Source organism: Coptis chinensis, chromosome 2, assembly GCF_015680905.1.
Source record: "Coptis chinensis isolate HL-2020 chromosome 2, ASM1568090v1, whole genome shotgun sequence".
Taxonomy (NCBI): domain Eukaryota; kingdom Viridiplantae; phylum Streptophyta; class Magnoliopsida; order Ranunculales; family Ranunculaceae; genus Coptis; species Coptis chinensis.
Window position 1 is genome coordinate 102,209,205 of NC_141457.1, and position 17,774 is coordinate 102,226,978.

Here is a 17,774-nt window from a genome sequence, read left to right on the forward strand (position 1 = left end):
CCTTACACCAATCTCTAGTAGTAAATAAAGACAGGCACTAGTGATTTGTTATATAATACTCAAAACATGAGAAAATTAAATGAAAAGTTAAAATAATAAAACCTCAGTTAAAAGCAGTTCGACGCAAGGAGGAGACTATATTGATATACGAAGCAAGTTTCGAGTCTGTTTCAACAAACAGAGAGATGTTAATTGTTAGATCTAGTAAAATTCGAAGTGAAAAATCAGATTAGTACTATTTTTTTTTTTCAAATCTACAACTTATATATGAAGAAAACCTCAAAAATGATGAAAACAAGCCAAATTCATTTCCTTTATCACTAAAATATCGACCGAGCACATAGAGTCAGACCGAGCAAATAGAGTTAGGGCAGAGAGAGCGTAGCGGCGGTGAGAGAGAGAGAGAGCGTAGCGGCGGTGAGAGAGAGAGAGAGGAGAGAGAGTAAAGTTATGTTTTATATTTCAAGTTTTTAATTTGCAACACTTCTCACACGATTTTTAAGCGTTGGCAATTAATTCCTTAAATTCACCGAAATAAAGCAACTCTTTATAACATTGTTAACGCTTATATAGCGTTGGTAACTTTCTAACGGTAAATAACCGTTGCAAAACAAAAAAGGTTCGCATTGCAAATATCCTATTATGGTGTAGTGCAACAGCCTGAATTATTGACTTCATTTATCTTGTATCAGATGATGCAACCATTTCGCCTGTGTCTGAGCCCAAGAGCTTGTCAAGGGAATGGAGAAGGTATCGACACACCTTTGGATCACTTTCTGATCGTCGTCATCTATGGGGAAAGAACCTATTAGGTCTACAGAACGATGCTACTAATTGGAACCTGTCAAATCAAATGAGTGAAGATGTTCCTCTAATACAATATACAATCTAGGCCAGTTGAAGATCGGCCATGACATCCATAGTTCTGATAATGTAAAAGTTTACACCTTACTATAGGTGTTATGTTGTTGACCTTTGCATGTACACTAAGGTGATGTTTTTTTCCATGTGATTGCTTCAACACAGGGATGAATTACATTGAGCTGATAAGAATTTTCCTAGAAAACCACTTATCAAATAATTAAGACAACCCAACAAAAAATGATATATCCATTTGAAATCAAAGAAGGTTCCTTCCAATAATTTCACCTATAAGTGACTCTTCACATGTGCTATTGTCAGACCAAGGTATGTATGATTTGAGACAATCACCCAAAAAAGTAAAATAATTCTTTATAAATGCAAGTGTAGTTACAAAGATATTAAGCAATTCAAGTCTTCACCAAACATCTAAACAGGCATTCTAAGTTACAACAAGTATTACACCATACACTACAAAAGTTGACGTTACTGGGATAGTCAAATTCATACAAAAAAAAAGCCCTGAACTTCAAGCTCATTGATTGATGGGCAATGTGCCTCTTTAAATGATTTTCACTATGATCAGCATCTTAAATCTGCAATAAGCCTCTTTACTAAGGTTCTAGTTATAATGTTGGATTCATAAGGCCTATTGTACACCATTTCATATATACGCTACAGTGGAAAATTCTTTCTATCAAGTAGACATACAAAATATAGGGACATCAAGACCAATTGAAGTTGTTCATTGTGTAATATATCGTTTGTGCTTACTGGTTTCATTATACAAATAAGATTCAACCCCATTCAACCATTCTATATATGACTATTCAAGTTGTCATATAGATCATAAAGACTAATTCATGATAAGAACATTTTAGCATCATCTTCTTCGTTATCTCTATTGGACATATGCTTAACGGCATAACGAATTCAGTTAACAACTCTATCAACCGGCCTGTTTACTTGTTAAGGAATGATGGAAAAAAAAAGTTCTAAGTTGTTTGACTTACAGGAAGGTCAAGCACAAAGAGAAAGCAAGAGTTGTTTGAACCACTCAATTTGAACTCCAAGAGAGTAGTTAGTGTGGACATTAACTTCTTTCTCCTCAAAGAATGCAATATCAAGTGTTGTAGCTCTAACCATAGCAAAAAATCCCCATAACTTATGTTGCAACATATTAAAGCAGTATATGACCAAGAATTTACTTTAATCAAATTCCAAGAGTAATAAACATGTTAGACTTGTGAAAATGTAACCATGTTGGATCAAGTTATTGATAGTCCTGTACATATTGAATGTTTATGTGCCTGCAAATCGATATAAACGGGTAATATATTGGAGGTTTCATATAGTTCAAACTGGGCCAAGCATCCAAGAATTATGTATTCTTTCTATCATGTATTCAAAGAGAAGAAAAAAATTCTATGCTGAAAAATAAGCTACAGCACGCCTAACCAATATAATGTAGGGTTAGATAGACTTACCCCTCCCCCCCCATTTGTAAGAACCAACGGTCAGATTTCTTCATCTGAAAAAAAAAATCATCTCGTAGCCGTTGGATCTTGCAATTGGAAAAAAAAACTAATATTTTTTGAAAATGGGGGTAACACTAATTGCAACTATTAATGGGGGTAAGTCTAGCTAACCCTATAATGTATTACATGTAAGATCTTGCAAGGCCTTTTTGTGCCTAGTAAAGAAATCGAGTCGTTGCCACATGTGATGATGTGAACATACAATATCTATATAGTATGGCACAACCAAGTACTATAGTAGAAATTAAAATGTTCAAATTGAAATCCAACCACTATTAAAGAAGAGCTCTATGTAACAACATTCTTTGTCAAAGAAGTTGAGGTTTCATGAAACTCGGAAATAAATTGTTATTGTTTCTCTGCTCCCATCAAAAATCAAATTTCTTTTGAATAAATTATCAAGGAAACATTAGGGTTAAGTGTATCCTAATTATACAAAAAAATGAATGATGTCAAGAAGGACACCCAATGAAAAGAATAAAGGATTAAGTTTTAAGAAATAAAAATTAACATAGTAGTTCTACTAAAATATATAGCACCAAATGGGGGCTAAATTATCAAGCAAGATACATAAACAAACAACTAATATGAGCAGTAGGTATTCAATGAAGACTTAGAAAGGAATGCATAAAAAAGGAAGTATATTCTTCTATTTCATCAAAGACTACATGATATGAAAAGGCTACCGAACCTATCACCCTTTTGACATTATTGTATATGTCTACCGTTTGCTCTTTGTGCATCATATCCGCGAGCAATTTTGTGAAATGCTTATGTTTTCACCGTATTTTTTGTATCATCTCCTCTTAGGCATTATTACATTGGGTGAGGATAGGGTGGATAGCTACTTAATAGTTGATCATATTAAAAGCTTTAAATCCATTGGTTTTCTAAATGAGTTGTGATACACAAATCCATGCTCGACCAAGCCATACCCTTCCAGTCCCACCCACATTGCAATTGGCAAACAAAAATCCTAGGATCTCATCAATGGGTGATGGCTCCATATATGCTCTTAACTCCTTCTGGTACTGGACTTGCCATAGTGCACACTGAACATGCAATCCGCTTCCCAGCTCTACTATGTAATACTCTCGAATCGTTTTCTAAAGTAGTACCACACTACAACCTACATAATCTCTAGATGAGAGTATGAGTTTTCAAAAAAGTGTCGGAATATATGAGACAACTTTTCCTAAACCCAACAAATAATTTTCATAAATAAAATAGTTGGGCTGGATTGGCAAAGAAGAAAAAAGGGCCAAGGAAAGTACTAACCTCACTAACTGCATCACCTTTACTAAGTTCTTGATCACCCTCTTTGTTCAAACCACCATACTAAAGTCGTGCTAAAGAGTAATGTATCTATAGCCAAATACATAACATAAAGACGTCATCAATCAAAACATTAAAAAATCTAGAAACCACCATATTAAAATCAAATAAACAAAGAACATGAAGCAAAATCAATTCGGGACTAACTTGAAAAGGGTATTGAGGGCCCTCCTTAGAAAACTTGTTCTTGGTCCTAATAGTCAAGAAGGGACTAACTGTCCTACTTGATGCAAGGCACCACTATGGAACATTGATGAAGACTTGCACACAAAAAAAAATATAGTTAGACAGTTATTTCTATAAAATAAATCAAGTCCATATTTGATAAAAGAAGAATAAAAAGATTGTTAGGCATCAACCATTAATACACCTGTTTTGCAATTTTGGTTTTGAAGTTCAAGAGGATCAAGAGCTTTTTTGATCACCAAGGAGTGAAATTTCCAATCCACAAAACCTTTCTCGTGCTTAACTTTCATGACTCATGGTGACATGAGGTTGCTCCAGCTAACCCAACTACACCTTCATTCTCTTGGATCCCAACCTTGACACTGATCTTTTCCTTCCAATGATATCCAGCGATATTAATGAAAACCCCTTATTTTGGGTCCAAAGCAAGGATGGCCGTGATATTTATTCACATTAGGGGCTTTAAATCCCTTAAAGATGAGCTGAATGTACTTGTCGACGACCATTATAGCTAATTCTGAAAACTATTAACACATATTCGGGTTACCTTCCCGTGATTATGTCAGGCACCCTCTAGATTCCTATATCAAGCATGCTCTTGATGTTCAGATAATCTGCATCCTTCATAAAATAGAGTAAAACGATCAACCCAAGCTACCATATTACTACCAAAACTAAGGGAAGAAGAGCATTATATATAAGGAGCATTCAGCAAGTGTCCTTTGATCAGGCACATAAATTCACAGCTTACTATTCAGAAGAACTACAGCTTATCCAACTATTTATGCAAGTTTCAGATATGACTATCTACCGTACCAATATCTAAAGCAAAATTCACCAACACAGATTCCAAATAAACCTTAGAATTGCAGAATATCGAGAAGATGTGAAAACCGATCAGTCCCATCAGCTGATATCTTTGCAAGGAATGAAATAGAACCAAAAGAATATGAGATGCAAATAGCTATTGATAATTGTTGCACATATAAGTGCTAATAATTTGTGCCTCACCTGATTGCTTTTTATTTTTATGAAATTACCTCACCTAATTGTCAATCAGTCATTAGATGATAAAAAAAAATATACAAATTAAAGTGTAGTTTTTGTGTGTGGCAAGTCCCAAGAAGTCAATCAGCAAGTTCTCTACAATTGTGATGAATATGAGACTGCTCTTGCTCCAGAGGAATTCTATCCCCAGCAACGTCTATAAATAACTACATTTTCCATGTCACTGTTTATTGGTTTTTCCAAACTTGGTATTTAATATCGGGTGGGAAAGTCTACATCTAAAAAACAACACTACGGAGGACATTCCCTAATTTCAAAGGAAAAAAAGGAACTGATAATCAAGTTGTGCCTTTGAGTTCCAATAAGTGTATCACATATTATTTGCCTAATGCTACAAATTTGTCCACAATAATGCCTACTATATTTTATCAATTTCATCCGTTGAATCAAAAGCTCTAACACAACCTTGATATACAATAAATTCTTGAAGAAAGAAAATTTTACCATAAGGATATCATACAAAGTATTGGTATCGACAGTAATGAAGTTATCGTCCCTTGCCCCAATTCCATGAAATTAAAACAATGGGCAGTCCTAACCTTACGGTCAATTAAAGCTCATTCTACTAGTAAAAAAATAATTAGGCCTCTACTAAATATTCTAATACTCTATTCACACAACATTATGCTTATATAGTTTTATGTGATATCTCAAGTCCACACAATAAGTAAATGAGCCAACAAAATAACAATTTGATGAAATGGTATAATTTTTTTACCATAGAATGTCTAAACTTGATCGCTACAATGGGCTATTATAGAAACCGCATTAGAAAGATGAAGATTCCGAACAGTTCAAATCCTAAAGTAGAAGCTTAAAAATGTGTGGCAAAGAATCATTCCTCAAATAGGTGGCTTCCTCTCCGTCATAACCATCATTGGGTAATTGATTCAAGATTTTCACAATAATACATGATTTTAAAATTATTGAGTGAATCATGGAGCATCTTGACATTAGGCATGCTCTTGCACCTCAAGCAACTCTTTTCCATTCAAATTTGAAAATAGCCAATTAGAATTAGTAAGATGTACAACTAACCAAGTTACACTATGTACTACCAATCAAATCAATCCACTTATAAAAAATGGCGAGCTATTTAAATTAATCATTCACCTTAGAGTTTGAAGTAAAGGAGATTGAAGTCTTACAAATTGAGTTCAAAGATAACTTACAGGTAAAGGAGATTGAAGTTCAATGAGGCTTTTTTGGAGAACACCATTACTAACTGATAGAAGCACTGATTCTCCATCTTAACTGTGAATCTATTTCCTAAACATTGAACTTCCTTAACAACCTACACATAGTAATACCACCCATTTTATATTTAAGCACAAATAATAGGCCATAAACTTAGGAAATAATTACATGTAAAGGAGATTGAAATTCAATGAGGTTCAGGGGTGGATCCAGGATTTTGAATCAAGGGGGGGCTGCTAGTAGAAATGTTAACTAATAATGTTTTTGGTGGTGAAATGTTGTATTATTCAAACTACCCTTTTTTTTTTGTGGCATTCCTAACTAATAGTTTCATCGCATTGCCTGTTGCAAGTTTACACTCAAGCTGCACCATTCAACCAAACTCTTTTGAAATTTTCTTTAAGGCATATCATTGACCCACACCAAGCAGTGAAAAACAAAAACATTCATAAGCAAGGCAACTCAATTGAGATTTAACATTCGAAAAAATCATTACATTTATTCATTTGTTATGGAATCACTATAGCCATTAACAGTAATAGAGAATGGACTGAAATTTTTCAATTTTGAATTTTACCTTGGTGCCAAGTATCACCTTGCAGGCTTAAGGTGGGAGAAGATCGAGGAAATATAAAAGCAAAGAATAAGTAAACCTATTTTTTGCTTTAGAAATAACCGATAAAGATGATCCATAATTGGAAGGTGTAGCCTTCACTTGATGACAATAAATTTTGGCTTAGCTTGATGTTTTATAAATGTTCAGAAAATCAATATATTAAGTGGTGTATGTTCACAAATAGAAATAAGACAAATCAACAATAGAATTGTTGTTTCATAGTAGAATACATTGACTAATCCAATGAATATTATCGAAATTAAGTTTTTTTTTTATGCAGCTTGAAACAAAAAAGAAAATAAATCCTCATTCAAAAACAATTCCAAATAATGTAAAATATTCAAAAACAAAATGAAAGAATATACTTGAATGAGTTTAAGACTACTACTATCTTTGATGATAACAATGACGGAAGTTGAAGAAGCATCTAGACCATTCTCGATGAATTCTTTGAATCACTTGTAAAGAATGCAATGCTTTTTAGACATCAATAAATTTTTATACAATGATACTAATTAATGAAAAAGAAAAACTAACCCAACAGAGCCACCACCATATCCAACTAAGCACCGATGTTTGCAGTGAAGACAGTTGACATCATTGAGCATTGACTTTATTACTTGTGTTGCCAGTCCACCTGGGTATTCTTGTTGACAAAATCAAAATTTAACGAAAAATTAAAAATTAGAATTTCCTTTGTCGACAAACAAAAAGAAGAAGTTATCTTTGTTGACAAAAGAATGGTGATAGAAAAAGCAGCACTATAGGATGTATGAAATCTAACATTTTAAAACATTCAAACTTCTTGTTTATTTAAAAATTCACTTTATTCAGGCGTCTTAATATCTCATATCCACTCAAAATCAAGATAATATTATTGCCTGAATTTTCAGTGAAATAAAGCATCTACTGTTGAAGTAATGATGGATGTATATGTCTAATGTACCATAGAAAATTTGAGATGTAATGGTGTTCCTAGCATGGACATTCCACTCCATATTCTTATGTTAGTGAAGTGCCACCAACCCACCTCTCAATATGCCCCCTACCAAAGCCTTTTTATTAATTATTGGAAATACACCGTAATTCTGTCGCACACTATGCTAGCCCAATGAAGCTCTACATCCAATTGGTGCCTCTTACATGATACTATTGAACTAATAACCTTTTGAACTACATATCTTAATAATACCACTGAATGAATGATAAATTAATATCTTGTTTACTCAAATTATAGGAAAACCCACTATACAACCCTCTCAATTGTCATTAAGGTGTATATCGATATATACCTGTTAACCGAATTATCAATCTGAGTGACTGAATTCACATAGTGCATTACAACCCTCTCGATTGTCATTAAGGTGTATATCGATATGTCTGTTAACCAAATTATCAATCTAAGTGACTGAATTCAAATAGTGCATTTTTTGAAGCACCCAATTAACAAATATATAAAATAGATTGGGAATTGTGAATGAAGAAAGGGCTATTGTATGTTATGGCATTGTTTCAATTGAAGAAATCGGCAATGGATAGCAATTGAAGAAATCAACTATTGATTATAAGTCGATAGCAAACAATGACTACACAGAGTTAACAAACTTACATAGTTTGGATATCAATAGCTAATCCAATATACAACTCAATCAAAACTCCAATTGCTCACAACAACACAGTGAGCACTACGAAAGAAATCTCTCATCTCAAACCAATAAAAGCAATCAAACTGGTCTTAAATAGACCAACACAGTCAACATAAATCTTCCAAAACCCCGAGTAGATTCTAAGGTTTTCCACTTTCGAAGTTGCCATCAAATTAACTTAACCAAACATACAAAACACACTACACTTGTTCAACAATTCCTACAATCTTCCTAACTTATCTAATCAAACATCAATGAAGCTATTAATCCTAAACTCGAATTCTCAACAAATAAGTAAAACAGACTTGTGATGAAGTTACCTTTGGTGAGAAACAAAGCTTGGATATCGAATGAGAAGAGAAACTGAAAGAGATGACATTTGAAGAAAGGGCAAAACAACTTTGGGATTGTTGAGTTTTGCTGACCTTAAATCCAATCCATATAGCGCAAGAATGCCATGACTTGTAAATTCTAGACACTTTCTTAATTTCAGTTTAGCACATATCATCTATTATCTCCAACTACTATACCACACAATACCAACAGGCATCATACTTGTTAAAGTTTGTTGTAGTGTATGTCCATACTAAATTAGTCAGTGTCTTATTTTTTACAAAATTCTCACATTGATTTGCATTCACCTCTTGTATGTCCCCTAGTGATGTGCCTAAGCATTTACTTTAAACTATGTTAAGGTTACTTGGCACATCCCACACCCAAAAGGCCAAACTTTATGGTAAGCGTGTTTCAATTCTCCATTTGGATGTTTAGGTAAAATCATAAGAAAAAAATAGTAAATAAATAATTACCAACAAGATGATGACCCTGAGCACGAACTGCATGGACGTCAATATCAGAGCGAGGGAATCCCTGAAAGAAAAAGAAAAATTAGTAATTAATTAATTAATTGAGGAGAAGTGGGATTGGTTAATAAATAAATAAATAAATAATGAACCTCGAAATCAAGAAGATTTACAGTAAGGCCAGGACCGCTAGGTTGGGTGAGAGTAGAAATGATGGCATTCATCTCCGTCTCTATAGTTTCCCTCTTTTCTATCAAACACATCGTTTCCGCTTTCAGATTAGGCGCTGCCATTTTTTTTTTTTTTTTTTGGAAAAAGCTAGAGAATTGAAAAGGAGTATCAACGAAGCCATTTTTCTTTTGGTTGGGGCAAAAGTCAGAGCTTTCTGTTTTGTTGTTGAGAGAGGGAGATAATGAATTGAGAAGCTAGGTTTTTCTTTTTTTTTTGGTAAAAGTCGGGAAGGTTTTTTTATTTTTTTATGCGAGGGCATAGAATTGTAAAAAGAGGGCGTATAATTCCTTTTTTTCATGCCGAACTTTTCTTAAATCTGAGGTGTCCACTTTAGAGGAAAAAAGGAGCTGATGTGGCTTCCATGGAGCATTCTCAACTACTCAGTATTAATAGTACGGTCTTTGATTTGTACAAAATTTCAAATATTTGTAAAAAATTTGAATAAAATTTGAAATTAAGATAGCTATTGAGAACAATTTTATTCTATCTTAAATATTTGAAATTTTGTACTCGGTATTAATCCAAATGGTGACCGGTGCTTTTATTCTGTATCTTCAAATTCAAACTAAAATAGACCATCTAGAAAAAATGGCTAAACTCATAATGATAATTGGACATTAAACTCGACACAATATGAAATATAACAGTTTTAATAAACCTGTATATATGGTCAAGTTCGAAGTGGATACAACAACCACAGGTCCACACCTTCACATTAAACACACACACACATATATATATATATATACTATATAACCAATCCCTATGCATGCATACTTTCTAACAAAATTGCTACAAAAGAAAGAACAACATACGTAATACGTGATGGCTCATTCCACCTTTCCATCAACCTTGACGGCTTTAGCAGCGGAGAAAACGCTACGAGCAAGTTTTGTTCGTGGTGAAGATGAGCGACCTAAAGTTGCTTATAATGATTTCAGTAACGAAATACCGGTTATTTCACTAGCTGGCATTGATACTGTCGAAGGTTGTAGAACTGAGATATATAAGCAAATTGTTGAGGCATGTGAAGACTGGGGAATTTTTCAAGTTGTTGATCATGGTGTTGACTTGAGTTTGATATCAGATATGACTCGTCTTGCAAGACAGTTTTTTACTTTGTCACCAGAAGAGAAGCTTCGATTTGATATGTCTGGTGGCAAGAAAGGCGGTTTTATTGTTTCTAGCCATCTTCGGGTATGCTTTTTCTTTATTGCAGTCTTGCAATTCAAATCATTGTTCAAATATATAAAACCCCTCTTAGGTATGTAGCTGCAAAGCCAACTTGTGGAACAATTCGGGTGTCGGGCGCGCAGTGGCCTTGAGGGGAATCAAACCCGCGACCATTGGAGAGCAAACCCAAGGCCGGACCAATTGTGCTACCCCTCAAAGTTATTTGATTACTAAGAGCATCATTAACGCGCTGCTATAATCGATTTCTAATGTGACAATTGACAATTTATTTGACAATTTTCGTCACCAACACATTGTCAAAACATCGTTTTTATTTTAACAATTGTCAAATCTGAAACCAAATTGGTTAGAAATGTAGAAATGACTCGCACGGGATAAGTTGTCCCGTCCAAGAGTGGGACGGGACAAGTTTTGCCGTCCAGTATTTTTTTTTGTTTTAATAAAAAATTCAAATGGCTTGATTTTGTACCGTTGGAATGGTTTGGCGCCACATAAATGGAGGGAAATGATGGACGGGACAACTTTTGCCATGTATAAAAAACTTTTTGTCTGGATGGGACAACTTTTGCCATGTATAAAAACTTTTTGTCTAGACGGGACAACTTTTGCCGTGCGAAATCAAAACTAGAAATTTGAAAATTTTGTGTTGGTGCTTGACTCGTTTTTAACAATTTTGATTCACAAAAAATACTGAGGTGTCACAACAAAATTTAGAAATGCGTTGATGATGCTCAAATTTGTTTCGATCTTCGTATTTGAAAAACAGTGATAATAGATTGAGTATTGATAGTGAATACTGGGCAAGGGTTTTTCAGTTGAGTAATTGTTTCAAATGAATTTTTTATAGGGAGAGTCAATACAGGATTGGCGTGAAATGTTGATCTACCTCTCATACCCGATCCAAACCCGAGACTACTCGAGGTGGCCTGATAAGCCAGAGGGATGGAGAGCAGTGACTGAGATGTACAGTGAAAAGCTAATGGACTTGGCCTGCAAACTATTGGAAGTGTTGTCTGAGGCAATGGGTCTTGATAAAGAAGCCTTGACGAAAGCCTGTGCGGAAATGGATCAGAAACTTGTGGTTAACTTTTACCCCAAATGCCCACAGCCGGATTTGACACTCGGACTCAAGCGACACACGGATGCAGGAACGATTACCCTTTTGCTCCAAGACCAAGTTGGTGGGCTTCAAGCAACTAAAGATGGTGGAAAGACATGGATCACTGTTCAACCTATTGAAGGAGCCTTTGTTGTCAACGTAGGCGATCATGGTCATGTGAGTTCGATCTAACTCCCAGCCCAAATTTTCTAGTCCAGGATCGAAACCTTAATTCAAAGTTTCAAACCCATTTTAAAAGTTCACCTTTTATGCAACGTACTGTACTTGTGGATGCAGTTTCTAAGCAATGGGAGGTTCAAGAATGCGGAGCACCAAGCCGTGGTAAATTCAAACCACAGCCGGTTATCCATTGCAACATTCCAGCACCCAGCTCCTGGTGCGATTGTCTATCCACTTAAAATCCGAGACGGTGAAAAGTCCATATTAGAAGAGCCCATAACTTTTGTTGAAATGTACAAGAGAAAGATGAGTGAAGACATAGAATTGTCCAAGCTTAAAAAACTGGCCAAGGAGAAAAAGTTAGATGATTTGGAGACAGCTAAGTTGGAAAAACTGGAGAGCGGTAAGTTGAAAGAACTGGGGAAAATTGAAGCCAAAGACTTAAACGAGATTTTTGCTTAGGTATTTGCTTTGAGCTAAAATCATAAAAATTACTACTTATATTAATTGAAGAGAAAGAAGAAGGCTGATGCACTACTAAAATAAAACTTTAATAATTTCCCAGTTTCTGGTCTCTAAAGCAAAAATGTTGCGACAGAGTTGATCCGGCAAATGGGTATAAATGCCACAGAACCTTGTATCTCTTATCTTTTTTATAAATAACTTTTATATTGTATCCAATATTCCAGTGCATGGCATATATACAAGATTACTTGCTTACTATCACGTGCAATATTCCCTTCCCGAAGCTTTTTCATGGAAATTGTGAATCTGAAGTGAAATTACGATCCTGAATATAGAGTGGAATTCGAGCTAACCAAACTGAGTTTTAATTACATGAGTTTTCAATTGAGCTCTAGCTCGGCGTCTCGGCTCATATAATTAAACAAGCGAGTTCGAGTGGCTCGGTCATTTTACACTATAAATATACTATTTTAGTTAAACGAGTCGAGTTTCATCAAGCTCATTTGTTACACGAGCTTTAATTTGAGCTCGAGCTGTTAAACAAATGAGTTCGAGCCGAACTCGAGTGGCTCGGTCATTTTACACTGTAAATATACTATTTGAGTTAAACGAACCGAGCTTCATTAAGCTTATTTATTACACGAGTTTTAATTTGAGCTCGAACTCGGCTCATATAGTCTCATATAGTTAAACAAACAAACTCGAGCCGAGCCCGAACCGCTCGGCTCAAAGAATAGGCAAAAAATTTCACGAATATTTTTCAACTAACTTTTAGGCCCAGAGGTTATTGGGCCTGTTGATGTAAAGCAGGAAAAACCCTAGATTTTACTTGGCCGCTATTTTATCCTCAATAATATTTGCTAGGGTTTTTTTCTTTCTCCATTCGATGTGTCTATAAAAACCACAACAACCGTGTAACGTCGTATTCAATCCCTAATCGTAAGTCTCACTACATCTCTCATGTGTTTTAGTTCTTAAATTAGACTACAAGATCAAGTGATGAGAAAAAAAACTGCAACAATATGATAGATTTATTTCATGATTACTATGTATTTAAGTCTCTGATGATCTTTTATTTTCTTTTATTTACTTATTTATTTATTATTGTTTGTTTTAGTTGGATATGAGGAAAGAGATGATGAGTAACAATTTGGTCCGTGTTTCTGATAACCGTGACTTGATAAACCTAACCAACCTCTGATCTTCCTCTTAAATCTAAAAGTCTAGTTTCAGTAATTAATATTTTTCTGTACAATATTTTTTCCAGGAAAATTTTACATGGATTCACCAACTGGTTCCCAGAAAACAATTTCCTCAGACGATGAAATTGATTATTCCATAAAACCAGAATTTTATGATGAAGAACTAGATACTAAGGATGAAAAATTTGTTCATAAGAAACGAAAAGGTCGTAATGTTTCGGACGTGGTTTTAAGTTGTCCGTGTTGTTTTACGACTCTTTGTTATGAGTCACAAAGGCATGAAAAATTTGTTACTCAATATAGGGCTGTGTTTGTTGAAAACTGTGAAATTAAGATTAATCAAATTTTGCGTGAAAATAGTCGAAAGAGAAAGAAAGGGAAGAGTGATTTGGGTGGGAGTTCTATGGGTGAAGTGTTTAAGCCTTTTTGTTGTTTGGTTTGTGCTACTGAAGTTGGTGTTGTTGATGGAGATGAGGTTTATCATTTTTTTAATGTTTTACCAAGTGAGGCGTGAATTAATTTCCTCTGTTTTGTAAAACTCTGTTTATATTTTGTCTAGAAACTTTTTGTTGGACAATTGTTTAGTAGTTTTATAGCTTTATGTTGTTTTTTTTGTGTGTTTATACTGATGGAATTTGAGGTTGAGATGATGAGTATAACAATCTTGTGCTGTGGTTCTGAAAATCATGACTGATAATCATATGCTGAAATCTCTGATCTTCCTCAGATTTGTAAGTTTTTTCAATAATTTTGTTTCTATTGTTTGGTTTTAAGGATGAGCATTGTCAAGTGCGAATTTTGTATAAGCATTCTGAATCTATTTCAAATCCAGCAATATTTCTACACTAATGAAAACCCTTAAAATGTAAAAATTATATATATTGAAAGTAGGTAGCAAGATATTAAGTAAGCTGCTAAATTCACAGTATGACACATTAACACTTAGATTTTCCATGGAACTAAGTATTCGCTTTGTTTGTTGTTAGGTGCTTATCATGTTGTTTGTGGGATTAATTGTAGTGCACCCCTATTATTTTCTTTTGTGTTGTAGTGATATTATTTTGAATTGGAATTACATGTTTGGATGTCACTTTTCTTTTGTTGTCTATTTTGTAAGTTCGGTATGTTGTAACCCATGCAAAAACCGAGAAACATCAAGCTGAGAAATTGTCGATGACACATTTTATTATTGTCTCACTAATATTTTTAATTTCAAATAGTACTTAATTGATGTTCTCTATGCATATTGAATTGGTAGAAGACTCAAGTTTGCCAAAAGCCCTAAACCACAAAGGCATTGTGGTACTATTGAGAAGCAAACTTAATCACGTTATTATTTTCTATGCACTTTGCAACAATTGGTATTCATATTATATTATCATTATGTTATGCGGAAATGAGAAGCAAACAATTTAATTAACACAACCATGAGTAAACCCTTTGAGCCCAAAATATATAAAGAGTATATCACATTTAAATAATGAAATTCAATTAAGAGGTCATAAAATGAAATATAAAAGAGATTTAGTACATTACATGTACAAAGCTTCACAGATCAATTTGTTACAACTAGGGGTGTCTCTTTTTGCAATTTTTCGTTTTTCAAAAACCTCCCGAATTGGTCCTCATTTGGTTTTAAAATGTTTTCCGATTTTGCTATAAAAATTGGATTGATTTTGAAAATTTTAAAAATCCGAAAATTTGAAAATTGCGTAAATATATACACCCAACTATTATCCATACCTGATATCTTTGAACTAATATTTGATTTTCTAGTTTTAGATGAATAAAAGAAATTAAAACTCAAAGGACCATATTAAAAATGATATTTTTTTGTTATGCAGTTGGGAATCAAACACATGTAGTGTATGAAAGAATGCCCTTTGTAAAGATCAAAAATGCCCTTTGCATAAAATAAGTTAAAAAGAAGATAAAAGATAAGTTGTTGTTTATGCAACATTTAAGTATAAAGATTGGTTGTAAAATTAAAAATCTGAAAAAATAAAAGTAAAGATTTTTAGTTAAAATTTTATGCTTATATGCATTGAATCTTCAATGTGTTTTTCTAACATGAAAATATACTAACTACACCAAATTTGCAACATGGTTTTTCTGATTCCAAAAATATAGCAAAATAATTGATAGTTCCTTCTTTGAAAATTCACAAAGATTCCATCCACATGATTATTCGGAAAAACCTGGAAAAACCTAAAATCAAAAAAAATAAAATCGGTTGGGAGTTTTATCCATAAGAAATTTTTTGGAAAAATTCAAAATCAATCCGATCCGAATTATAAATTGCAACAAACCTCAAGAACCCTCATTTGGTTTTAAAATGTATATTGTGCTATAATTATTGATTAAAAAAAATGAAAATGAAAATTTGAAAACGTACACACACACCCAACTATTACCATACCTGATACATGAACCAATAATTTTATTTTGATTGAATATTATTATTACCTGAAAGTAAAACATGAACCAATAGATGAATAAGTAGAAATATAGATGAATGCTAAAATTTATCTCATACCATTAAAATGATAACCTTTTTAACCATAGTTAAGGAATCAAACACATGTAGTGTATGAAAGAATGCCCTTTGCATAAAGATAAGTTGCAAAGATAAAAGATAAGTTGTTGTTGATACATTTAAGTTATATTTTATTGGTTGTAACTAAGAAATTTTGAAAAATAAATGAAAGAAATAAGATTAAAATATACAAAAAAACATCACATCTTCAATGATTTTTCTAACAAACAAAATATACTAACTTCTCCAAATTTGCCTCCACGCACCCATGACTCCTATTCTTTTTGTAGCCACCGAAAAAAAATGTAGATCTAAATTGTTCCTTCTGAGAAGATCAATCCACATCAAGATCAAAAAAACTAAAATCAAGATGAACTAATTTTTTCCATTTGTTTTTAAAACATTTGTTTTTCAACTTTTTTAAAGATGAATCAAGACAATTGGAAAAAAAAATGAACCGGTTTGTTTTCATGAACATTTTGATTGGAGTTATTCCCTATTATTTCCTAAAAGCCACAAATAATTTTCGGGGTGCCACCTTGTAAATTCCGATACATGAAATTTAATTCATATGTTATAGTCGAATTCATCAACTCAACTATGGTAATAACACAGTTTTACATGAATGTGGCAGTAACAAAGTTGGTTGGTAAGATATTTTGGTGATGATACCAACCGTATTAATGAATTATTGATCTCGTTTAAAAACATACTTGCCAATAAAAAAAAATGTGGTAGTGTTGATGGTGGCCTTTAGCAATCGAATAATGAGCATACAATTCCGTATTGTACAAACCACAAATTGATAGCTCAAAACAACAATGTTACGAACAAATTAAAATAGAGAAATAAAAGAGAACAATGGTCGTTTAAGCAACATTACGCACCTTAATGGATCAGCAGTTATATGTGCAAACTGATTCTTAAGAGTTAAATTTGTTGTGGTGTCCTCTTAAAGGCAATTTTTATTAGGCATAAAGCATATTCTAATTACAAACATAAAATATATATATATATAAAAAAACAATAAAATCATATTGAGAAGCGAATTTTTACTTTGTTTATCTGCAAAATGCTCAAAAGGAGTAATTTGAGTAATAAACTGATTAGATGATATGGAATTGTAAGAAAACAACTACATTACATGTTTGGTGTAAATCAATCTTGGATTTAAGTTTTCTCAACATGTGTGCGAAAAATGTAAATCGTTCAAGATAACACACAAGTTGTAATCTCCTAAACGAATTGAGCTCAATAAAATCGTTTTATACACAAAAATAACTGAGTGAAAAAAAATAATACTGAATTGTAAAAAGAATCACCTGACACAAATGAAGCATTAACTAACCTTTACAGAATCCTTTCACTCAAGAATCACTAAATTTATTTTCCAAATCCTTCTTGAGGGGATTTATTAGTAGAGAACGGTAACCTGTTGAGTAAAACAAAAAATAAATAAAATCCCCCGTCAGTAATTGGACTTGAACTAAAGGGTTACTATAAAAATTAGAAAGATGATTGATACCTGGTGCCTGGACGGAATATCATGGCCCTCTCTTTATCTATGATGAAATGAATGAAGCAGTCTTTTCAGTTTCGTAGCCATGGTTATGCATT

General features: G+C 33.4%; 2 protein-coding genes and 2 non-coding genes across 4 annotated transcripts; all 4 read left to right on the forward strand.

The window, feature by feature from the left end:
* The first annotated feature begins 10,271 nt into the window (after window positions 1-10,271).
* On the forward strand, window positions 10,272-12,630 carry LOC147519773 (naringenin,2-oxoglutarate 3-dioxygenase-like). Its single transcript, XM_086594884.1, has 3 exons — window positions 10,272-10,678; window positions 11,523-11,951; window positions 12,072-12,630. Exons 1-3 carry the CDS (start codon window positions 10,307-10,309, stop codon window positions 12,414-12,416), a joined length of 1,146 nt encoding a protein of 381 aa, XP_086451010.1. The 5' UTR covers window positions 10,272-10,306; the 3' UTR covers window positions 12,417-12,630.
* A 779-nt stretch (window positions 12,631-13,409) lies between these two features.
* On the forward strand, window positions 13,410-13,489 carry LOC147519774 (small nucleolar RNA Z199). Its single transcript, XR_015214646.1, has one exon. It is a non-coding gene; the product is annotated as a small nucleolar RNA Z199 (small nucleolar RNA).
* A 60-nt stretch (window positions 13,490-13,549) lies between these two features.
* LOC147519775 (small nucleolar RNA SNORD18) lies at window positions 13,550-13,624 on the forward strand. Its single transcript, XR_015214547.1, has one exon. It is a non-coding gene; the product is annotated as a small nucleolar RNA SNORD18 (small nucleolar RNA).
* A 73-nt stretch (window positions 13,625-13,697) lies between these two features.
* Window positions 13,698-14,198, forward strand: LOC147519776 (E2F-associated phosphoprotein). The gene has a single exon (XM_086591324.1). It carries the CDS (start codon window positions 13,698-13,700, stop codon window positions 14,133-14,135), a length of 438 nt encoding a protein of 145 aa, XP_086447450.1. The 3' UTR covers window positions 14,136-14,198.
* The last annotated feature ends 3,576 nt before the right edge of the window (window positions 14,199-17,774 follow it).